Genomic DNA, 24,833 nt, shown 5'->3' on the forward strand with positions numbered 1-24,833 from the left:
CAGCCGGGCCGGGAGCCGCCCCGAGCCCCGCTCCCGCTCCCCGGCACCGCCGCTACCTTGGCGCGCGCGGGAACCCGCGAGCCGGGCCCACGCAGGCGTGGGGGGGGCGTTTTGGGACGAGGGGCGGGCGCTGATTGGCCGAGCGCGGGGGAAGGCGGGCGCTGATTGGCCGAGAGCGGGGGAGAGGGGGTGGGACGAAGGCGCGGGCACAGCTCCCTCCGCCCGGCAGGGGGCGCCGCCGCACAGCGCACGGCGGTGGAGCCGGCGGCTCGGGAGGGAAGCAGGGAATGGGGGCAGCGGAGCAGAGCAGCGTGCGCTCCGTACGCAGGGTTTGCTTATCGTCCGTAGTAAGGCATGGCGGTAAAGAAGAGCTTTGAACCGAGAGCCGGGCGGCCAGAGGAGGAGAGGTGTTCTGCTTGGCAGAGGGGGAGGAGGATGGTCGGGGGAGATGCGGGTACCTAAATGTTTCCATCCGAGCGGGTTATATAAAGTTAGCGTGCGTGTTACGTAACCGTCCCGGCGCTGCCGCGGTATAGAAGTAGAAAACGAAGTAGGAAATAAATAAAATCGCGAAACGTGCGGGTCACGCGAAAGCCAGGAGTGTGTAGGTCAGGGATGACGGGCCGCGGGGAAGGTGGGATGAGCCCGGAGAACTCCGCGGTCCAGCGCCTTCCACAAGCTAAGGATCGACCGTCCCGGTAACAAATGTAAAGCCCTCCGGTGCCAGCCGGCCTGTTCACACAGTAGGCAGGCAGCAGGATTTCTGCACAGTGCGGGACCCATACACAAAGATAAAGTTGCATCTGTGTTTATGGGACAGTTGGAGACAAGTGAAGAAATGACAAAGGAAATTAGTCCTTGAAGTGCCACAGCTGAAAAATCGGTGGGACTTCAGGTCATTTAGGTGTGTTTAAGAGGCAGCCGGCCAGTCAGAGGTACAGCCAGATGTAAGCAGATACAAAACTGTTCCACAGTTTTGACCAACAGGAAAAAAAACAAAGGCAGAAATAGTGTCAAACCCAGCCAGCCGTGCCTAGATCCCTCCAGTCACAGGGCTACTCTGTAATGAGACTACTTGAGTAACTTATGTCAATGGATCTCCACGTGCTATTTGTTTGCCCATTTATTCCTGTAAAGAGCAATCCATATAATACAAGTAATTTTAAAACTACAGCTAGAAGTATTTGTCAGGCAGCTTTTATTTGCGGCATATTACCAGAAACAGACTTTAAGGAAGACACAGGTGTTTTGTGTTGGGGGGATATTTTCCCCTCTGCTCACATAGATGTTTCTCAAGTAGGCTTGACACAATCTGTTCACATTAATTCACTCACCTCCCTTCTACAAAAGCTCTCAAGCCTACTAAGTGGAGGGTCAGAATCCTTGTAAGGCCTTAAATTTAAAGAAATTGAAAGCCTCTTGTATCTCTTGGGTAAGAAAACGTAAGCTTTGGTCAATTTTAGGTCTTAGCAAACATAAATAGGACCTGAAGCAGAGGTTCTCTTGCAGAGAACCACCACTGCTTGTTTTAATTAGAATTCAAGTTCTCTCCTATGCTTGAAGCAGGAGCAACCTGATCCTCAATGGATTTAAACAAAAATGTTTTCTATAACTCTGGGCTTTGTTTTGTTGGTTTAAGACTAATCACAGTTCCTTTGAGAGATTTAAAAGCAGCAATAAAAATGGCTGTTTTGTTGCTTTACATATGAAGCTTGCTCTTAGCATTAATAATATCTATGGAAATCTAAACCTGGAAAGACAACTAGGTAGTTCCATAGTTCAGCTTTATGACTCTTCATGCACATCAAAAGAATAAAACTGTTAAATTCACGGTGTTCACCGCAAATTATGAAGTTTTATAACTAGCATCCCCAGGATCCTTTCGTTGTGACACACATGGGAAAAAAAAATCCAAATAAGCTAGGCATTAGTTCACTCTTGCACAGCAAGAATCAAGAATTGAAAACTTGGTAATTTTACCTAAATATCAATTTTAATGCATTGTACTATGTATAATGTCTGTGTATAAACTAACATTTCAGCCAAAATCAAACCCTTGAATTATTAAAAATATATTTTTCATAAAGAGCTGCACAACCATATAGTTGCCAGCCTCCAATGAAACCAGGATGCCCAAGTTAAATTTTCCTGCTATTAACAGCTGGCATATTCTTCCTAAAATATACAGTCCTCTCACACATTCTGATTGTGGTTTCTGTTGTCCTTCTTCACAAAAACCAGCACAGAACTATCTCTTGGAACACGTAAGAAAAGAAACAAATGATGAAAATTTGTAAATCAACTTTATTCAACGATGAGCATCGTTTAGGCATCAGCAATAGTAACTTCAACTTCCACGCCTGGTTCGATGCTGATGGAAGTGATCTGCTTCACGATCTCAGAAGGGCTGTGCAGGTCAATGAGCCGCTTATGGATACGCATTTGGAAGCGATCCCAGGTCTTGGAACCCTCACCACAAGGCGTCTTCCTGGTAGTGATCCGCAGGGTCTGAAAAGTCAAACACGGGGTATTTAGCTGAGTAATCTACAATCACATGAAAAGATGATCACCTACAAATACTGTATGGTATCTATGCCATTAGAAAGTTACCCACTAAGCTTGGTCTGCTGATGTTAACACTCCTTCCCTACATATTTAATTTCATTTAAAAAATGAGTTCGTTATTAAAAGAAAGTGAACAGAAAAGCCCCTTCCACATTCAACATGTTTTGCACTTAACAGTTACCCTAGGTAGGTGTCAAAGCAACTTGTGAAATCATCTTTTTACACTGGGTCACCCTCAGTTTAGTAGCACTATTTTTCACCTCACCTTTTATTCTTTAAAAAAATATGTTTTTAAGCACACAGCTGCAGAAAGAAAACCAATTTTTAAGACAGGAAAACAGTGTCAAGTACCTTGGTAGGCATGCGAACAGGTCCCTTCACCTTCAGGTTTTTTTCCTTAGCACCTCTGATCAAGTCAGCACAGACTGAAAAAAAACATGCAGTAGCTCAGGTTTGCAACTATTTTACTTGCTTGATTTTTTTTAAGCAAGTATTTTAAACAAGATGTTGGCTCAGAATAGCGTATGAGTGATCACTGCCATTCATTTAAAGCATTATCCTCACAGCCAACCACGTACAACTGGAAGTGTTGTGACACGATGAACGAAGCCACAGTGCGACAATAAGTAGGCATTACTACAAGCTTAAACTGTATTTAAGCTGTTATCAGCCTGAAGATCCTGCAAATAGTAAATTTTTTACATTTTTATTATATGATTGAACACTGGCAAAGCTAGTTCCTAAATAAGATTAAAAAAATTTTTAAAGAATGTTACACTAAACTCTTCATAACACAAATGATAAAATATCGAGAAACCAGTGCCGTTCAGTTCTTATACATTCAAAACGTGGTAACTATTTCAAAATTCTCCATAAGAACTAAAGGGAAGAAGCTGCACTCTCTTGCATTAGTCATTAAGACATAAGTTTTCCACATAATGAAAACCCCCAAAACACTAACTTCCATTAAAAATTAAATCAGATTTTACTTCCTGGTGTATGAAGCACTTTGAATTGGCTTTGCGAGCCAAGGCACGTACAAAAAGGCAAACAGTAACATCTTTAATTACAACTGGTTTCAGTACATTGTATTTTGCAATGCCTTACATGGCACCTATTATTCATTACTTGACAAGCTACCCAAGTAAGCAGAGAAGTACTACTCACCCTTCTCCAGTGATTTTACATTGCGACTTGTCAAAGTAATTCTAATGCGATGAATTGCCACCTCTTGTTCCACAGGTGCTTTGCCAGTATCTTTAAATGCCTAAAATGTTGAAGTTACAAATATAAGACACTACAGTGAACACCAACTAACGCTATCCACTGCCTCTTTGTTTAGAAACAGACTTCTAAAGTGTAAAGAACAATTTAGCTATGGAACTATTTAACAGTATTGACTAGAAGAGCTGTCTGAAGGGCATGGCAGCATGGTAGAAATAATGGGAAGAGAATGCAAGGGCTAAGTCCTAACTCCAAGGAAAAGCAAGTTTTTTTGGTCTAACTACATCTCAGGATGGGAAGCTCCACACCCTTCCCTGGGTTGCCTATATACAGCTGGCACAAACATTCCTTTTCCTCAAAAAAAAAAAAAAAAATTAATTCTTCATGTATCTTACAACTTAACCTCACCACAAATGAAGTAGCAAAGACTTGATCAACAAACCTCCAACAACTCACTCCGTGAGAACAAAAAAGGGCACCTGGCCAGAAAGACTAATTTGGCCACTCAAAAAACTGATTTGAGGTGCTTAAGCAATTAAACACTTACAAATAATGTGGCACTAATGTGAGTTAAGTGAGCTGATGAAGTAGGAATAAAAATATGGACAAAGGTCTTAAGAGAATTGAAATATATGCCTCTATAAAAATATAATACAAAATATGAAAATATATGGGGGTTGCCCAGAGGATGGAGCCAGGCTCTTCTCGGTGGTGTCAAGCAGAACACAGGAGACAACGGGCAGAAACTAATGCACAAAAGTTCCACTTGAACATGAAGAACTTCTTTACTGTGCTGGTGACTGAGCACGGGAACAGACTGCCCAGAGAGACTGTGTGCGGTGTATCCCTCACTGGAGATATTCAAGAGCCATCTGGACTCAATCCTGTGCCATGTGCTCTAGAATGACTCACTGTGGTCCCTTCCAATTTGACCTGTTCTATGATTGTGTGAAACACGGGATGTCACACTGACAACGAGGTGCGACCTGCCTCATCAGCAGACCACGTCCCCTAACAAGGGCCGCCTGTGAGGGCAGAGACACGAGGCCGGACCAGCACCGCTCACGCCGGGCTCCGGCCGCCTCCGCCCCGCCTGCGCTGCCCCGCGGTGCCGCTCCCGAAGGGAACGGCACTGCCGGGCCCACAGGCCGCCCACCCTGCCCGCCGCTCGGGGTAAGCTCCGGGAGCTGCCCCAACAGCCGAGGACCCTCCGGGAAGCGCACCGCCGGGAAGCGCAGCGCTTCCCGGGGCCGAGGGCCTGCACGGCACGGCGCACACGCGGCGGGGCCGGCGCGGCGGCCCCGCTCCCTCCCCCGTCCCCGTCCCTCCCCCGCCTCACCATGGCGGCAGCGGGGCCTTCCTGACCGACTTATTCCCGGGCTCGGGCGGCGCGGGGCCCAGCGAACAGCGGTGAGCCAGGAGGCGGCGGCGGCGCGGGAGAGGCGGGCGCGGCGGCGGCGGGCGCTTATATAGCGGAGCGGCGCCGCCTCCATCCGGGCGCTGCGGGACCTTTCACCCGCCCGCCGGGCGCGGAAGCCGCGGTGGCTCTGCTTCCTGCGGGGATGGTGGCCCTGTAGTCCCGGCTCTTGGCGAGTGGAGCAGGACCTGCGGCCGGCAGCTGCTGTGCCCTCTCCTCGGGCTTGGCCCTTCCCGCGGGACACAGCGCCCTTCCCGCTCGGGTCCCGCCGGCATCTCGGGCTCCTGCTTGCCTTTTCCAGGAGATTTCGGCGTTCTGCTGGTGGGAGGGCCGGGATTTGGCGCGCAATTGAGGCTTCATCGCTTCCAGGGATAGCAAGCCCGTTCCCGTCTGAGCCTTTGGGTCTTTTTATCTTCTTCCATTACTGAAAGCGACAGGACGAGAGGACATGGTCTTAAGCTGTGCTAGGGGAGGTTTATGTTGGACATTAGCAGGGATTTATTTATTTACAAAGAGGGTGATAAGACACTGGAAGGGCTGCCCAGGGAGATGGTGGGCGCTGTTCCTGGAGGTGTTTAAGGAACGACTGGATGTGCTATGGTCTAGCTGGACGTGGTGGTGTTCGGTCACAGGTTGGACTCGATGGCCCCAGAGGTCTGTACCAGCCCAGCTGATTCTGTGAATCTGTAAAGTGGAGGTGCGAGAGCAGAAGTTTTAAGTAAAAGCGCTCATTTTATTCATGCTTAAATTTAAGAACTTAAATAAATTTTATTTATGGAAGTTCCATTATCCGTTCAGGTTGGGCATTGGAGAGATATTTTTTACTGAGTGTTGTCTTTGATTTGGCCTGGACAGTGGTAATTGTTAGTCCCAAACCAAGCATTTTGCTGAAAATATATCTATTTCAAGTTACATCACTGGAGAACCAGAGTAATATGTATAGAAATGATTGCCCATAGTAGCATCACTATGACTATCTTTTAAAATTAATAATTAATTCTAATTTAGAGTTCTGTCCAGGAATCAAAGACATGTATAATTAGCATAATTACTGCACCTCTGGAAGCTTAGTTTTTACTACAGTTGTTCAAGGAAGTTTACTTGGTATTTTAAAATGAGCTTACTTTCAGCTGTCACACTCTGCTTTAACGTATATTTTTTTCCCTAACAGTTGCTTTAGATGTCTTCATTTGGTCCTTAAACCTCATGTGATGCAGTTAACTTTTATATGTCAACTATTCCATTGTTTGCTTGTTTGCACTTGGATTATTTGTACTCTTTGAAATCTCTAATTTACTAGTATCTTCTTTGAAAGTACTAGAGGCTGTATTCTGATAAAGCAGCTCCAAAAAATGTGAATAAAGAAGTTGTCATCCTCTTGCTGTTTCCTGAAATGCAGCAATGTCTTTTGCCAGTGGAGATCAGTACGTGAAAAATCTGTTTTGACGATAGTCATGTTTCTCTTGTCTCTTCTACCCTGCAATGAAAACATAATTTGGTTCTGGTGGTTTGCTTTGGAGCCATTTAACAATTACATATATACTATTTTTGAACTCATATGCAAGTAACCCATGTTTATTCTGTTACCAGCTATTCCAGCTACTTCCTGAGGAAGTTTTCCATCTATAAGTGTTTTAAATTCATCACTCTTAAATACATGACCTCACACTGATCATGCTGAAGTACTTAGTTTTCCTGTAATCCAGATGGTTCCCAATCAGCAGCCTTGCTGCACTATTTACTTAGAGCTTTTATGAATGTTCTTAGTAAACTTCATTTCCAGATAAAATACTGAGTATCTTGCTGCCGAGAACTAATTCCCGTGGGATTCAATTAGAAATATGTCTGACACAGACCTGTAGCTTTAGTTTTAATTTGCTCACTATGAACTGTAGGTGCCAGTTTCTCTGTATCCTACTGAAAAAGTCAATGTGCAAGTGTGTTATATCAACACCAATCCTATTGTCTACCAAAGGCTGTAATTGCATGAGAAAAAAAAGTAAAGTAATTCCGAAAAGATACATTTTCCATACATTTAAGCTGTGTCATTTAAGTACAATTTGCTCATTCCTTATTCCTTCCTCATTTGCTTATTTCTTATTCCTATATGAAGAAGTTGGTTTGGGTTTGGATTTTTTTTCCCTGGAGAAAAAATATTTGGGTTTGGATTTTTTTTTCACAGTGAGTTGACTGTGTTAAGATGAGGTTGACTGTGAGTTCCTGAATTTGTTCCTTTCTTACTTACTTTGCTAGTATTGGCATTACCTCCGCTTTCTCTGAGATTTTTCTTTTTTTTTCCTGAGCTTCCCCAGATTTCTCAGAGCTTATGGAAAATCCACATTAACAGCACACAAGTCTCCTTTGCCAGCTCTTAAAATTCTTGGATGCAGGCTATCTGGAGCTGCTGATTTAAAAACCGCCTCACTTCTGTTCCTATGTTTAAGGCTTACCATGGCTATTGATGGAATTTTCTGATATATGTTGTTTTTCGCCACAAATGTGCAACAGAAATTTATCTAAACTTTCTGTTTTCTCTGAAATACACTATATTTTAAAAAAATGCTCCTTCTTGCCATTCATGTGAGTAAAAAGCCATTCTAAATACTACTTTTTGTATATCTTGTATTTTGTCATTCTTAACTTCTAATTCATATTTTGTATTCTGCCTGGTTTTCCTTTGATTACATACTGCTTTTTGTGTAGGTTTTTCTCCCCAGACCATGCTAACTTTAGTTAAGAGATAGTGATTCTGTTACTTAAATTAATACCCAACAGTCTGTGCTTTTTAGATGAAGCTTCCAGGAATGTTTCCCTCATGTCAAGTAATTAAGAAGATAAATGATTAAGAAGCAAGACATGCTTTTGACATAATTCAGTAGTCTGTAGCAAAACCAATTTGATACCTAATTTAATGATTTATCATACAGAGTATCAGTCCATGTGCTTTCATGATGCTTTCTGACTTTTGTTTTGGGGTTTACAGATTACTGGGGATTTTTTTTTTTTCTCTCTTCCTTTGACTAGTTTGTCCTTTAGAGGAGTAGATTCTGGGATGAGTCTGTCTATGTGACAGAAGGAGTGTGTTCATATAGTCAGTCAGGTCTTTTGTAGTAACTTAGTGAAATGAAGATTTTTCTTGTCTTCTGGTGAGTGTTGAACCTTTCTGATGCACCTTTGGCTGGGTCAAAGGACAGACATACTCCCCAGGCTTTGCAGCTTGGGTTGTGAACACCATCCATTTTTTTGAGTAGAGTTATTCTGCTTATTTCACACTGGTGGCCCGTGGATGTGGCAGGGCTCACAGTAGCTTCGTTAAATCTGCTGTGTCACTTTTTGTAGTGGTTATTTCATGTGGGCAGCTCCCTGGAAGCTGTCTTGGTTATGCCAGCCTAATACCTCTAGTATTTGCTTTCTGTGGTGATGAACATATTACTATTTACTTGTAAATCTCTTCCTTCTCCAATGTCATTGGGATCTAAACACACTTCTAAGGGTTTTGTTTGAGCTTCTGGTCTTCAAATACTTGTGAAGCAGGATCATACAAAGCAGGCTTCCACGAAGGTCATCAATAGATGGTTGAGTCTCTAAACCAGTCAGGAGAAATCCAATGAAATCTATTTTCAACTCTTTTAAGAAAGGCTACAGTATCTGTCTGCTTGGTCTTAATTGTAGGTATCTGCTGATCCTCTTGTGTTATGTTTCTCAGTTGTATCATGTTGCAGAACTCTCATCCAAGTTCTTTGCTCAGCAATTAGCTTTCTCTACAAGTGCCTGAGATACTGGAACTTCAGAAAAAAAAACTGGAAAACACACTCCCCTTTAAAAGACTGATTTGTGTAGATGGGTAGCTGCTAACTGATACTGCTCTCTGCAGGTAGCAGGCAGACAGAATGCACAGCTGGAGTTCTCATATTGCACCTAGCCTGTCCATTTTACATTTCCTAAATTTTCATGCCAGTTCTAGCATAAAGCTCAGCATATAAAAATGCAACCACCCGTCAAAATACTAGGCTCTCTTAAAAAGTCCTCATGTAAGCATGGAAAATATGAACTAGGTCTGTGATTCAGAAAAAGAGCAACTGTGCCTTTACTGTTGACAAACATTGCCACAAATATTGATTGTTAGGAGATGTTTTCAAGTGGGCAACTTGAACTTCATTGTTACCAGCACAAGCTCTTTCTTTCAAAATATGTGCTTTTTGTCTAGCAGGTAATACACTTGGCTTCTAATATCATTGATGTGGTTAGAGCAAAACTTCTCCCTTGTCAGCCTGTTTTGCCTTGTTTTTCTGACACGGGTCACTGTGACAAAAAATACAAAGCTGTTGATATGCTACAGCATTTCTAGTGACGTCGAATCTGTGATACATCATGACAATATGCCTTCAAACACTCGGGGCTGAAACAGCATTGTCCACCTGGGAAGCTTTCAGGAGGATATTTGAATTCATCCTGTTCTAGTTCAATCTTAATTATTTTTTTTTTCAAATTGATGAATTACATGTTCTCTGCTTTCCTGAAAGAATGTTTGTTTTCTCTCCACTCTTTGCTCTGCAGATGTAATGCTTCTGTCATATTCGCAATAATGAAAAAAATACCTTTGGCAGAAAATGACTCACACAGCCTTGATAGCAACCAAGGTAGTTTATTGATTATCAACATGTAATTTGCTGGTAATCAATGAACTGAATTGTGGATCAGTATCAGCACTACAACAGAAATCACAATACTAGAGGCTTACAAACTGCTGGTAAGCACCTACAAGTTTCATACCCTTCTACCACTGATCCCACTTACATAGTCACACATTTCTTATATGCACTTCCACTCTCTTGCAACAAATGTGCATTACGATACACAGTCCCACTTTTGGAAGCCTGTGCAGCCATTCCACATACCAGGGGGAGTGGATCCCTGCTGTTCCTTCATCCTGCCAGTCCCCCCTAGTCTGTACCAGGAGTAGGGTGGCAGGTACTTACCATGTCTGATGAGGAGGGTCTTAGAAATATTAGCACCTACCACAAGTTTTCTTCTAATAATCACAAATTCTCATGCTGCTTTTGAAGCTTTCTCCCCCCACTCCTCCCAAAGGCTCTTGTTAATCTAATTCCCATTACCATTTAATCTGGGTGGTCACTGTCTTAAGCAAGCTTTGTTATTGTTAATTTCCTCTTTGTGTTACCAGGTTGTGGGCAAACGTCCTCTCAGAACATGCCAGTTTGGGTATTCTGTTCACACACACTATTTATACTTGCATTCCTGCTCTATCACTTGTTGTTATCCAGGCCAGGTTTCTAAGAGTGGAGGCATGCAATTCCTGTACCCCCAGCATCAGCCCAGTGAAAGCAGAACTAGTGGGCATACAAACAGAACTGTGGGTTTTTTGCATCCAGTTTTCATTTTGGACATCACCTCAGATGACTTCATGTGGGGAAAAGTTAATCAAGTACAAAAAATAATAAACTACACAAATCTCTCCAGTCTGGATTTGGCCACTTGAGGCAGCACCACTTGGCACTGTTTGTTGTGATCTGTTTCACTTTGTGAAAATAGTTCAAGAAGGCTGCAGTAGTTCGTAGAACACATTGAAAACTTGCACCTACTCAAATAATACCTATGTGACTCATTGAAAAGAAAAAGCTGTTTTAACACCAGAATTGGAAATGCCTTCCAGGACACAGGTTGTTTTGCTGCTCTTACCTCGCTGGCTTCTCTATGGATGCTTTGTACTGACAGTGTTTAGGAACTGGTGGCACATACTGGTGCATACAAACTTTCACAAGACTGTGCTATGAAAGAATTTGGAGTTGTCTTTCCTCCTCATGTCTGCCTCCTGCAAAGACTTTGTGGGAAGCTGCCAGCCACAGGGTATTGGCATGGTTGGATGTCTGTCCTGGAGGGAAAAAATGGTGTTTAATTTTACAGCAATTCTGTGTACCAGTATATGTAGCCCATATATGTTTGCCCATGTGTTTTAGAGCCCAGATATGAAGTTGCTGATCATGTGTTTTTCATCCAAAAGCCAGTTTAATCTAATGTAATTCTTCGGCGAGACAGAGTAGTAGGGAATCATTTCACGGCGCTTGTGCTGCTTCTCTGTCATGGAACAGGGATAATTCAAGGAATGGTTCTGGCCTCAGACTGCCTTATGACTAGAAGAAAAATTTCTCTTGATATGGAATGCATCTCTCCCTCATGTTTGCATTTTTGTGTTTGTGAAAAGCTTTTCCTCATCTCTTTAGGACTAGTGTCCTTTTGTGATATTCTTGATCCAGCGAGTTTTCTAATGGTGAATGCTTGCAAGCACAAAATTTAGCAAATGCACAGGTGATGAAGAGACTTAAAGTAATGGGTGACTTCCACCTTAATGTTACAGGACTATTAGAGCTGGATATTAGTTGCAACTTGCAATTTTATCTAGATTACATCCAGGTGTCAGCCTTCTCTGGGACTTGAGGTGCCCTTCCCAACCCTGGCATCTGGAAAGAAAGATTAAAGCCAATTCAGCAATGCTTCTCCTGTTGTGACCTGACCCTCTGTGAACTAGCCAAGCTAAATTACTCAAAACCTGACAGGAGCAGGAATAGTAACATGGAACTTAGGACCTGGAATTAAAGGAGATACTGTGGTGTTAAAGATGTGCTTTAGAAGCAGGAGTTAGTAGCCACTGAGGAAATCATCACACTGTGATTGCTCAGAACAGCTGGTCGGATCCACAACATAACATGAAAGTGATCCAAGAGGCATCAAATACGAAGAAGTTTTGGTTTCAAAGGATTTACTAACTTCTCTGCAAGGCTAATGTGGCAAAGTGGCAGCTGCAGTTTACTGCATGGAAGTTATGAGGTTGCAGTAGCAGGGCAGGAGCGACAGCCATAGACTTTGAAATATCATTCATAGAAAGCCCAGAAGTTTTGTTTAAGAGAACATCTTACTACGAGATTACAGCAAGTCTATTAAAATTATCTTTCACCTAAATGTGTGCCAGAAGTTCCTTCTTCATGAAAATGGGGCTTGTGCATGGCCTTTCACACCAGTCTACAAAATGTGGTTGTAAATGTGGAATATAGTTTGCTATATTTTTCCCTTAGGAAATGATATAAAATAGAAGAAAATTTTTTCCCCTGCAGCAATAACATAAGAGCAACTATATGTAAATTAATGTGCACTAATGTGCAAATGATTGCACATCCAACATTCCTGCCTCTGTGCACAGTGAAATCCCCAGCAACAGGTCTTCCAGATCAAGGGAAACAGTATTTCCTACAGGTTTAAAACTGAGGAAAAGATAGTATTAAGATTTACTCGGGTTGTGGTCAAGCATTCAATTTTTAGGCAAATAAAATTAAGTATTGTGGTAAACATAGAAGGTGGGTTTGAGTATGGTACCTATATCCCCTGAAAAAAATTCAGAAATACTTGTCATTTTTTCAGCATTATGACCTTGGGTTTTTAGTTTATGTATGAAACACATATGTATAAAAATACTGTTTCAATAATTATGACTGTTGGAAGTTGTTCCTGAGAGCATCCAGCAGCCACTTCATCCTACCAATAGCCCCTTACCACACTGCTACAGGTGTATTTCCTTTTTGAGAGTCCCTTACCTGTTCAGAGGAATAACTGATTCTCATACACTCCTGTGAAATATTCCTGGTGTGAGGTAGAGCCAATACCTTTATTCTGGCAGGAACAAATGCTTATGCTAATACCTAAGAATTGTTTCTCATTTTTCCTAGAGGGAAAAAAAAAAAAAAAAAGCAGTAACACACCTTTGATACAGAAAATGGAGGTTTTATTCTTAAAAATCTTCTGTATATAACGGAATTTTCTTTTCCAATGAAAACTCTTCTTGTGTACTAGCATACATTGCTAAGTCATTGGTGCTACTTAAATATAGCATTAACTAATCATAATTAGTGCGATCATAAAGAAAAGGAAATTTTAAAACCCTCTCAGGCAGTCTGGGCACTGGTAATGGCTTGCAGAGCCATTAAAATTAAACACATTTTCAAGAACACTTGGGGTTTTGGGGGGCTGGGAGCAAAAGTCTATGCTTCTTTCAACAAACCAAGAGACTACTTTGACCTGGTGGAAACAGGTGACCACTCTGAACTGAATCAGTAGCCTTGTCTGATGTTAAGCACTATTTCAAGACCTTAATTTAAGTCATGCAGGACCCTGACAGTCTGGTGGGCAGGTTTCTCCAGCATACAACACAGAAAGCCACACGCCAGTATAAACTTAGTTCTCAGTGAGAGCTTCACTGATTGAAAGGGTTGTAGCAAATAGATGTGGATTTTGGGGTGTCTCCTCTCTCCCTGTCTCTGGCTTATCTCCTTGCCTCCTTCAGCCCTTGTCTCCCTGGGCAAATGGCTCTTTTGCTGTGATCAGTCAGGTAGTGCTGATCTTTTATGATCATGACACTTTTTCAAATGTTGTTTGCAATTCAATATACAACTTTTTAAACAAACACTGCAAGTGAACATTTTAAAAACATTTTTTAAATGTACCACTAACTGCATTTGTTTCCTCTGAAAGTCAGCTGTTGGCCGGAATGATTTATTAAACTTCAGGAATATCTCATTTTCCCCTTTCAAATGGAACACATTTAATAGCAATCATTTCACTCCCAAAAGCTGTACAAGGATTGACAACTTTAGGGGAGATCTGGAGTTCTGTAACCTTCTTAACAAAGAGAAATCAGTGTGACATTCATCTATTGGCATGTTAGTGCTGTGATACATTCCTTCAAAAGCTTTGCATGTAGCTTTTGTGTTATCTGTAAACCATTTTATTGGAACTGTTGAATAAGAGAAAAACAATGATGTGGAAAAGGTGTATGGTATGTCTCTAAACTTACTGTATTATGTAATATATACTATTAACTACTATTAAAAGAAATCCAGCCTCCCCAGCCTATCAGTTCCCTTAAGTACATTCAGCTTTTTTACAATCCCTGTTCAGGTGCAACTTTCTATACTTGCCTCTGAGACCAGTTTCATTTGTGCCGTATCAGAATCAATACCCTTTCACCATTTTTAACTGGTCGAGAAAAATACATGGCTTGAAAATAAAACTGGTTTTCCTTCTGCCCTTGTGGAGGGAGTGACTTAAAAAGAACTGGACATTTACATTTCCAATTTGCAGCCTACTTTGCTCTTTGTAGCCTGGCACATGTGCAGTAGAATATTTATTAAGTTATGAATTGCCCTATTATCCCAGGTGCCCTGCAAAGGCAAATGCAATCACCTCCCTGCTCTGCTGAACACTTGGGCTATTGAACTTCAGGCTGGGTCAACAGCAGAACTCAGTCTCGTGCTCAGAGAAGTCCAGGGGTGGGTGGTGGTGCCTCTACTGTCAAACTGTCCCATGGCATCCTTAGCTACTGGCAGACTGGGATAGATGCCAGTAAACTTTTTTGTTCCATTTGCCTTCTTTAACTGGTTTTAAGGCTTTTCTTTGACAGGCAGACAAATATTTGGCAGCTGGGTTAACTGAAGCATAGAAAGAGCCTCTTTGAGTGCTGCATGAAGGTATTTGCAGCAGATAAATAGCTAGAACAAAGTAAAAGTAGAATATTTCAAGTACAGTTAATTTTAAAAATAACCATTTCCTATCCCTATTTTCATCTTTGTTGTAACAGATGAAATTATGTACACAGATACTACCACTGCAGAAATTGATACATGAGTCAAATAGTAAGCATCCACTTAAGTCCCATTGAATTTACAAATGTTTGTGGTATATTGTGTAAAACAGTTTTTGTTTGTTTTCTTTGCTGTGGTATATCTTACCACAGAATACAGAAGCAACTCATACATCTTCAAACTTATGTTTTCATGCTTCCCATCCTACCTTCTGAATTGACTATCTGCCCCCTTCCAAGTTATGTAGTATTTTTATTGTTTGAAAATAGTGATGTTATCACTTTCTTTCTGGATTGAGATGAAGCATAATTAAAAAAAAAAAAGTAGAAGGAGGAGCAAACAACAGAACAAGCCAAATAACGAGCATAGCATCAAGCATTGTATCTTATGCTAACTTCTTTTAAAACCTATCATGAAATGTCTCTTGATAATTCTACTTGGGATCCAATAGCTATAGTAATTGAAGATTCATATGGAACCATAGGCTTCCATGCTTTTTCTTTTCCTTATTTCTCATTTTTCCTCGAAACTGTTTATTATAATTGCATTGTTCCCATGCTTCTAGCCATCTTTTCATGTCTTCTTGTAATCACTTGACTGCTAAAATAATTGTTGTACTTTGCAGAACTCAGGATAGCATGTAGAAGTTGCTTCTCATTTTAAGGTGTGAAAAAAAAAAAATTAATTTTGACCTAAAATTGGGATGGTGAATGCCATTTTTTATAAAATAAAAGAAAAAAAAGACCAGAATTAGAACTTTTAATTCATGCTTTCCTTTAGTGGACAATACTGTCTGCATAACCAAGAAAGCACAAAATAAAACACTCTAATATAGATAATATGTCCAGGGCTACTGCTGTTGGTTGTACCCATGAGAATGCAAGCACTTTACAGTATCTTCTTTATTTGTACTTTCCAAAATTAGGAAATGCAACCAGGTTTGGTAGTTAGGTAGTGGGAGATTAAAGAGAAAGAGCTGAGATTTCCATGCAGGCTGTGGTTACCCCAGACTGCTATGAGGCAGGAGCTAACCCACCCAGTTTTGAATAGTTAGTTCTCAGTGCTGCAGAGCTGGAAGTTTGAAAGACAGCTTGTGCTGCTTAGGGACAGAAAACATAAAACAAAACAAAAAGCAGCTCACCTTGAGAAGTTGGCTACTGTGACATGGCATCCCACGGTCCAGAAACAGCACTTAGCACATTAAAAACAAAACTCAAAACAAACAAATAAACAAACAAACTAAACTAAACACCAGAATAGTTGAGTTTCCAAGGAAAATAATTATATCAAACTGTGAAACTCGATTAATAGTAAGTCAGGTCTGACCTGGTCTTAAGATCTGATCTGATCTTAACAGAAAGGTCTGACCTTTACATTTACCAGATGGGAGAAATGAGGCGTTCTTCCTTCCCCAGAACACAGTCAAGATGAGTGGTGATTCTTATTTGAGGAGGTACACTCTTATTTGATGTTCTTAGCATCAGATAGCCCATGCCTTGAATAGAGCATACCTGGCTGTCAAAGACATTCCAATACTACCATTCCTGGACTTACACTTGCATTATCTGAATCTCTGCAATACTTCAATAAATCTTCTGTTTAGGCTGATCAATCAGTTCCAGAAACAAAGAGAATAAATAAACTAGATACAAGTAGTCCTTAAGGTTTATAACTTATAACCATGTCTTGCTAACCATCTGGAGCTGTGTTGCATACATATATATGGGGGAGGAGAGAGAAAGGACAAAACGAGTTTATAGAAAGGGAAAAATCTGGATGAACAGAATCCCCTTAGAGATGTGACACAATTGTCTGCAACTGCTCTGCTAGCATCATGTGCCTTCTACTAACAGCTCATTTGGATGTATGCAAGTGTGACAAAGTTAAGAGCAAAGTGCAGCTACATTCATTAGATCATTCCAGCTTTAGGAGCAGGAAAGAATATTTTAAAAACCTGAAGCTGGGTCCAGATGAAGAAAACAAAAAGGATAAAAGTCTGGGGGTTACATATAAAAATAGAGGGGAAAAAAACCTTCAAGGAACTATCATAAACTCCATAATTTTTTATTTTCAGAATATCAAGAACAAGAAATCTGCCAAGACTCTCTGGCAGATCTATTGATGTCAGGTTTGTAAAAGAAAAACAAAACAAAACAAACAAACAAACAAACAAAAAAAAAAAACAAAAAAAAAAAAACAAAAAAAAAAAAACAAAAAACAAGATAAAGACTACCCCCACCTAAACATTTAACCTGTTTCTCCCCCAAGACAACAAAGCCATTGTTAAGAAGCAGAGTGATCCTTGCATGTACGTTGTCCCTGAAGGAAACGCAAAATAGGCTCAAGCTAGAAGGATTTTTGTAGGAGAACTCAGGAGATGTATGAAATTCAAACATCTATAAATATTATAATTTGAGAACTTCAGTGGTTAGAAGTGAACTTTGGAGACTGTCTAGTCCAACCCCCCTCCAAAACAGGGTCAACTAGAGCAGCTTGTTCAGTACCATGTTAAGCTGGGTTCTGAGTATCTCCAAGCATGGGGACTCCTTAACCCTTCTGAACAACCTGCTCCAGTGTTTGACCATTTTCACAGTAAAAATGTTTTCTCTTGCATTTAAATGGGATTTCCTGTCCTTCTGTATGTGTCAATTATAACTAATCCTGCCACTGAGCAGCACTGAAAAGACACTGGCTCCATCTTTACTGCCTCCCATCAGTATTTCAACAAACTGGTAAGATCCCCCTGAGCCTTCTTTTTTGAGACTGAACACTCCCATCTCTCAGTTTCTCCTCACATGCAGAGGTTCCAATCCTATGATCAATTTAATGGCCTTTCGCTGCATTCCTGGTCTAGTACATCCATGACTTTCTTGTTCCGGCAGAGCCCTGAGGCGAAACATTGCCCCCCGTGTCTCAGCAGGGCTGAGTGAACACCGGGGAATAATCTCCTCTGGCAGTGCTCTGGAAGAGCTGGCAGCAGTCTTTGGAGTGCACCCCACATGCTGTTGGCCGCCTTTGCCGCAAGGGTGCATTGCTCGCTCATGTTCAACTTGGTGTTTGCCAGCAGCTCCAGGTCCTTCCTGCAAAACTCCTTCCCGCCCGCTTGGCCCCGGGTGCGTCCTGGTGCACGGGCCAGACGCTGCAGCTCCCTGCACTGGTTGCCATCAGCAGATTTCTCCAGCTTGGTAATGTCTCTAACACCAGCACAACCATCCAAGATATTGTCTGTCCAGTTCTGTATCACCTGCAAACTTGCAGAGGGTGCTCCATCCTCTCATCCAAGCCTTTAATGCAGGTGTTAGCCTGCACTGGGCCCAGTACCAATCTCTGGGATACACCACTAATGACTGGTCTCCCACTGGACTTCATGTCACTGATCACAACCCTTTGAGCCCAGTAGCTCAGCTAATTTTCAGTTTCCACTACTTAGTCAGTACTTCGTCAGTATCTCTGTGAGGATATAATGGCAAACAGTGCTAAAAACCTCCCTACGGTCTAGATGAGCAACCACCACTGCCCTCCAGCAGCCAGTAATCTCATGGCAAAAGGCAATTAAGTTGGTCAAGCATGATTTCCTCTTCATAAATCCCTGATGACTACTCCCAATCACTTTTTGTCCTTCATATGTTTGGCACTGATTTCCAGAGTTATTTGTTCCACCAATTTTCCAGGGATTTAGATAAGGTTGACCGTAAGTTTTCCAGATCTCCTTCTTGGCCACCTTGCAGACAGGAGTTGTTACATTTGTTTTCTTTCAGACCTCGGAATTCTCTCCTGAGCACCATGACCTTCCAAAGACAGCCAAGAGTTGCCTAGCAATGACGTTGGCAAGCTCAATCAGCATTTGTGAATGGATCCCATCAGAGCCTATGAGCTTTCCTATGCCTTGTTTGTTTCAGTGCTCCCTAACCTGATCCTTCTGTACCAATAGTAAATCTTCTTGGCTTCAGACCCCACACTGGTCTCTCAACTCTTGCATATTTATTATTTATGCTTGAGTTTAATCGGGAGCTGCTTGTTTATCCTTGGAGGCATCCTATCACCTTTACCTGATTTCCTGCTCATGGGGATGGACCAATATTGAGCTTGGAAAAGGCAATCCTTGAAAATCAACTAGGCGTTGTTGGCCCTTCTTCTCTCCAGGATCACATTCCAGGGAAGTCTTTGAAAAATAAATTTCCTAATTACATGAGTGACATCTGTACAAGATACATTAGGAGATTCTATATTAAAGGAAATAACAGATACATAGACATGATTGGTTTAGAAGAAGCCGATATTGCTTTCATTGGAAGAATTGCACTTCACAGTTGTGTTGGATTGTATTGGAACTCTTTAACAGCACTGACAGCTTGTTGATAAGGCACTGACTGATATATTCCCTTAGGGTTTCCAAAGGTATTTGAAAAATCCTTCACTACAAACTTTTGAAAGGTACTAAGCAGTCACATTTAGGAGAGAAAACCTGGGGCTGGACAAGTCAAAAGATAGGCACAGGGGGTAAAACTGTCAGCTCTCTCAGGAGAAGAAAGTGCCCACAGGTGTTTCAGGGGATCCTCTGATGCCCAGCACATCCAGAAATGAAGTACAAGAGGGGAAGCCAGAAGATAAAATTGCTGATGGTGGAGTTATTTAATTGCAAAGGTCAACTACAAACTGGCAGAAAGAAACTCATATATTGGTGTAAAGTGAGATGAACAGGCAAACTTACCATCACCACTTAGAACCAAGGATTCTGAGCTGTTAGGCTTGAAATATTTCTTGATTAGTATTAACTCAGAGCTCATTAGCAATCAAAAAACAAAACAGACCTTTGAAGTTAATAAAAAAAGAGACCATCATTATGGCAGCAGAGTTTGGTGTGCCTACATCCTGAGTGCTGTGCAGAGTTCTCTCTCACACTACCAAAAGAGAACTCCATAAAATTGACAGAAACATCTGCAGGGCTGATTATACTTCAAGAGTAGACCTTGGCCATTCAGTATCCTTCTGTCAAGTACAACAGAGAATTTGAAGGGTGCTTGATTTTTCACAGAGGCTCAAGTAGCACTCATTGATGCTAAAGTATCATTAAGCAAAAAATCACAGGTTTCTAGCAGTATAAGCAGCAAGCTTCCTAGACTCACAAAAAGAATACAACACAAGCATTTAGGAACTACTAAAAAAATTAATTCCATTTTTTATTCTTTTGAAAGCTGCAGAAACATTTTTATTGCTTGATGTTAAGGTGAGGCACGTTAGTGGCTTTATCTAAAATTTTATCTTGCATGCCCTCAGCTAATCATTTCAAAAGGTAGCTGATTTATTATAACTTCTATGAAACAACTTCTTTATTAAATAAGTTATACAACACTCACAGAAAAAAAAAAAGGTTCTGGTTCTATAGCGTAATTATTTTGACAGAGAAACACAGGAAACTTTTTCCAGAATTTACTTCAGGGTTTTTTATTCCAGCCAGCATTTTCTATTTCCACTTAAGGGGGACAGAAGACCAAGAAATAGTTAAGCTTAGATATGCTTTATAAACCATTAATTTCAATTACCAACCCAAATACCATAAAGACCTACAGAATCATCTCAAATTCACATAGTTGCTCATTTCCAGGATTTCACAGAGCTAAGAACAGATGTGTGTCAGAAATCAGGAAACTGGCTCAATTCCTTTGGGAGTTTTGTTTTTTTTTTTTTTTTCCCCAGAATGGAGCAAGGGGGAGGAAGGGTAAAGAAGAAAAACAGTTTGACTGAAACATCACTCTTTCTCCTGTCTTAAAAAGAACCAGAGGCTTTGAGCAGAATGGTAATATCAGCTACAGCAGGCAGCTCCAGATAAGGGTGCAGATGTACAATTATCAGTTCTGATAAGTCAGGGATCAGAGCTTTTTGTCTTCAGTGTTGCCTACAGCACTTCCTTTCCCAGACACACTACAACCAGATTAGGAAAGATAGCAGATAAGACATAAGCAGTGCACAGGATAGTTCAATAGTGTATGCTTTGAGCACCAGCAGAGGAACATTATTACTACTGTAAGCAAACTTCCTTTTCAGTACTTCCAGTATCTTGTCCAATATTGAGCCATGCATTATAAAGCAAAATAATCCTCACTTTACCATTCTTTTGTCCCCTTTTTTTAAACTCTATTCTGCACAAAATCTTCTTATAATGCTTCAAAATTTACAGTGCTCCAACTAGCAAGCTGCTACTGATACAACTGGTAGCAGGGAAATCTTATAAAAAGGACAGGTTGTTAATGCAACTTCTTACTCTTAGTAGCCTTAGACTGACAAAAAGGTTCTTTAATTCAAGGGGTATGTGAGTAGTTCACATTTTCCATATCAGAAGCAGCATATTTATTGGAATTAAGTATATCTAAGAACAAGTTAAATAGACCACTGACACTGTATTTTTTTTTTCCTGCATTCACTGATTTGTAATACATACTCATTCCTTGGTAAATGAACAGGAAAAGCTCAAATGCACTACCCTAGCTGGTGTCAAGAACCACTCATATTTGACATTTTAAAAATACCAAAAGGTATTATGTATAAAGAACCTTCCAAAAGCAGACCCTTGTTTGTACTTCACTTACTTACAACCAACAATTTTTCTGCACATCACATTTCCTAGTGAGCAAGGCAGCACATAACACATCAACCAGAAAAAATCGTGTCTGCTAACATCATCTTTGCCACTATCCCCTTCCAGGGTAAAACCCCACAGTTTCATTAAATCTCTTTATTTATAATATTCTTATATCAAAAGAGTTTGGGGCTTTTTTTTTTTTTTTCAAGTATAACAAACAGCAACAAAGCCTTCAGATCACACAGAGGCTAAATGAATTATGTTCAGAGGAAGGGTAGAGGGAAAGAAAAGTCAACAGAAGGAATATAAGGAATCCTGAGTTTTCCTAGAGGCTCTGCTTGAGGGCCCTGAGGCTGGGAAGCAGCTGGTCTGCACGCAGGCGCTCCTCTGCATTGGCCTTCCAGCAGCAGCTGATGATGCTGTGCAGTGTCTGGCCCACTGGTGACTCCCGGAACTCCTCAGCAGCCAGGGAAGGGCGCAAGTTGTAGGCGACCACGGCGTAGAGCACGTGCTGCCGCTCGCCCAGGTACGGCTGCTCCCGCGTGACCATCTGCCAGAGGGTGATGGCAAATGAGTAGATGTCTGCTTTGGCAGTGACCCTCTCCCCCTTGAGGAGCTCAGGGGCACGGTGTGTGTATGTGCCCCCTTGCTGGCAAACATGGGCGCTCTGGGACGAGCCCTTCTCCAGTTTCTGGGAGCACCCAAAGTCTCCAATCTTGCACACTCCCTGCTCAGTGATGAAAACATTTGCAGGCTTCAGGTCCAAGTGCACAATGTCTTGTGAGTGCAGAAAGGCTAAGCCTGTCATGATGTCACAAGAGTAGCACACAGTCTCTCCCATGCTCAGGGCCTTCCTTCCACATCCTTCTTCATCATCCTCCCCCTGTCTCCATGCATCCCCAGTGCCATAAATTACATGGTGCAGAGTGATGTTACCCACATACTCCATGATGATGGTGCCCAGGCTGTTGTCGCTGGCTGGGGCACAGGTGCTGGCAGCCACCACACGTACCACATTATCATGTTGGAGCTGGGCCACGTTCAGCTCAGCCCAGAAGCTCTGCCGCGACGCCAGCCGGTTTTTGCTGCTCTTCTTCACCTGCTTCACAGCCACTGTTGCACCATGGTAGGTGGCTTTGTAGACGGAGCCAAAGCCCCCAGATCCTAAGGGCTGCAGGAGGCAGAGCTGCTCCCAGTCAATGGAGCACCAGGACAAGCGTGAGGGCAAGCGATGAGTCCTGGCTAAAGAAGCTCCCCCCAGAAAGCTTTTGCTCTCTTTGCCAGGGATAACTAAAGGGCTGCTGCAGGGGCGCAAATTCACAGAGGGGGAATACTCGAAAGAAAGAAAACAATTAAGAGGAATAGGTGATGGCATAATATGAAGGAGAAAACAACAGGCAGCTACTAAGACAGAAGACTAGAAAGCTTCCCTGACAGAAAGGACTCAAAACTAGCTTCCAAAGCCTTTTATCCTCCCTTCACCATTTCCCCTCCCTCCCCCAAATGAACTGCATCTGTCACAACTGTCAGAACCAAATCAGGTTCACCTGGAAACATCCTTCTCCAGCCCTGAAGCAAATCTCTAGAAAGTCAAGGCAAAGGGATTTTAAAGCTAAAAAATTATTAATGCATAAGTATTTCACATAATTTCTAATCTCAAAAGAAAAATAAATATGCTCTGCCCATTGAATGCCTCTAGCAAAATGCCCCAGGAGTAAATAAAGCAGTGACTGGTGAATGTATTTCACCACGGCTCCAGGCAGGAATGATCAGCATCAGGTGCATTAAACAGCTCAAAGTCTTTCTCAGTGGAAGCAGCTGCAGTGGTGAGTGCTAATGTTTGATGATGCTATGGCAGGCATAAATATAAAATTGTGTTTGTAGGACCCCACCACTTAAACATGAGGGGGCAAGGGGACTGGTTTGGGTGCTCAGCTTTGCCCATGCAGTACTGCAACTTTAATAGCAGCATAAAGACAAATTATTGTATTGTATCATCCTTTGGATACAGTAACTAGAATTACACATAAGTAATTAGTTATTTCCCCATCACACTCCATGCAGTACTACAGGTGTGTATTTTATTTCTGGATCATTCTTAGAAAAATTATTGCTGAATTTACAGAGTTGTTCTGGTAGAAATCAAAGAAACATACTTTTCTGTTAGTGGTTCATGTGGTTTTTAAAGGGCTCTTTTGAATTTTGACCCTCTCACATATTTGCAGTGCTCATGGTAACTGCCATAGTGTTTGGTACCAGCAGTACTGCCCAGATAGCAGAGCACCCTTATGGGACCTATACAGTTAAGGATTTCTGAATATTCCAGTATCTTTCTGTACATGTTGACAAGTATCTTGGAAAACTTGGGAGCCATTTCTTACCTCCTCACTCTTCAGAACCTTCCTCTGGATATCAGACTTTTCAGTACAGATTCTGCCATGGGACTTCAGACTGGCAGTGCCTCTTTCTCCAGGGTTTATCTCTGGGCAGCACTGACTCTGCAGGCAGTCCTGGTGTTTTCTTTTAATTTTTATTGGTTTGGTTTTTTTTTTTTTTTTTTTTTTTTTTTAAATCTGGATGTGTATAATGTAGACCACAGGCCTCTGAGAGGGTGCCCAGGCCATGTGCAAGCAGAACTGGAGTGTTCTCCTCCTTGAGATGGGTTCAGTTTTTCACCCTAACACTGATATCCCAAAGTGATCTCCTGCCCGTCCCTAAACTCTCGATCAGCTGGACTAGGGGGTCTCAAAGACATCACTCCTCTGTGAAGGAGATCTTCCCTAGTACTGAGATTTAGGACAATCAGGATAAATTTGCTGCAGCAGTTCACAGGGGAACAAACTTGGACCACAGATGAGTGGGAATGGAGAATTTGGGTTATCATCTGGCAGTATGGAACAGGCTGGGGAAGATCTAGATAAATAGGTGCTAATAGGACTTGTTAACAACTGAGAGTTCAAAGACTAAGGGATGCCAAGAGACCTCCAAGGGCCGTGGGTGGGACAGTTCCTGCAGATGGGGCTGCCTGACTACACAAGGCTCCTCTTCCCTGGCCCCTCCCAGAAGGGACTGTGGCAGTGCAAGAGGCCCCTGGACCCGTCAGGTGCTACCACACCCCATGAGCTTTCCGCTGTACAGCATGTCAGCCAAGTAATATCCTATTGCTACCCCCTCTTCGGGGCATTTCTCTGGCTCATCATAACTTACACAGGGATGTTTTGGGGGTGGGGGAGGACCAGAGGATCTTAGTGTAGTTTTAAATATGCAGTGAAATAAGCCATGGAGACAACAGGTATTAACTTTCCTTTCTTGAGCAGCACTTCGATGTTAAGCCTGTTATGTAGAAGTCTTCATTTCTAATCTTTGCAGAGAATGTCTTCTAGGCAGCTGAGTGGTG

The 24,833-nt window shown here is 42.0% G+C and overlaps 2 protein-coding genes and 1 non-coding gene across 3 annotated transcripts; all 3 read right to left on the minus strand.

Annotated features, from left to right (window-relative positions):
* Positions 1-2,284: 2,284 nt before the first annotated feature.
* RPS20 (ribosomal protein S20) lies at positions 2,285-5,245 on the minus strand. Its single transcript, XM_053980280.1, has 4 exons — positions 5,129-5,245; positions 3,733-3,832; positions 2,917-2,990; positions 2,285-2,508 (listed from the first exon to the last, which is right to left on the minus strand). The coding sequence occupies exons 1-4, from the start codon at positions 5,129-5,131 to the stop codon at positions 2,326-2,328; spliced, it is 360 nt and encodes a 119-aa protein (XP_053836255.1). The 5' UTR covers positions 5,132-5,245; the 3' UTR covers positions 2,285-2,325.
* On the minus strand, positions 3,071-3,134 carry LOC128820400 (small nucleolar RNA U54). Its single transcript, XR_008440892.1, has one exon. It is a non-coding gene; the product is annotated as a small nucleolar RNA U54 (small nucleolar RNA).
* A 14,976-nt stretch (positions 5,246-20,221) lies between the features above and the next one.
* On the minus strand, positions 20,222-23,961 carry MOS (MOS proto-oncogene, serine/threonine kinase). Its single transcript, XM_053995090.1, has one exon. The coding sequence runs from the start codon at positions 22,809-22,811 to the stop codon at positions 21,762-21,764; it is 1,050 nt and encodes a 349-aa protein (XP_053851065.1). The 5' UTR covers positions 22,812-23,961; the 3' UTR covers positions 20,222-21,761.
* Between the last annotated feature and the right edge of the window lie 872 nt (positions 23,962-24,833).

This window comes from Vidua macroura, chromosome 1 (genome assembly GCF_024509145.1).
Source record: "Vidua macroura isolate BioBank_ID:100142 chromosome 1, ASM2450914v1, whole genome shotgun sequence".
In the NCBI taxonomy this organism is placed as follows: Eukaryota; Metazoa; Chordata; class Aves; order Passeriformes; family Viduidae; genus Vidua; species Vidua macroura.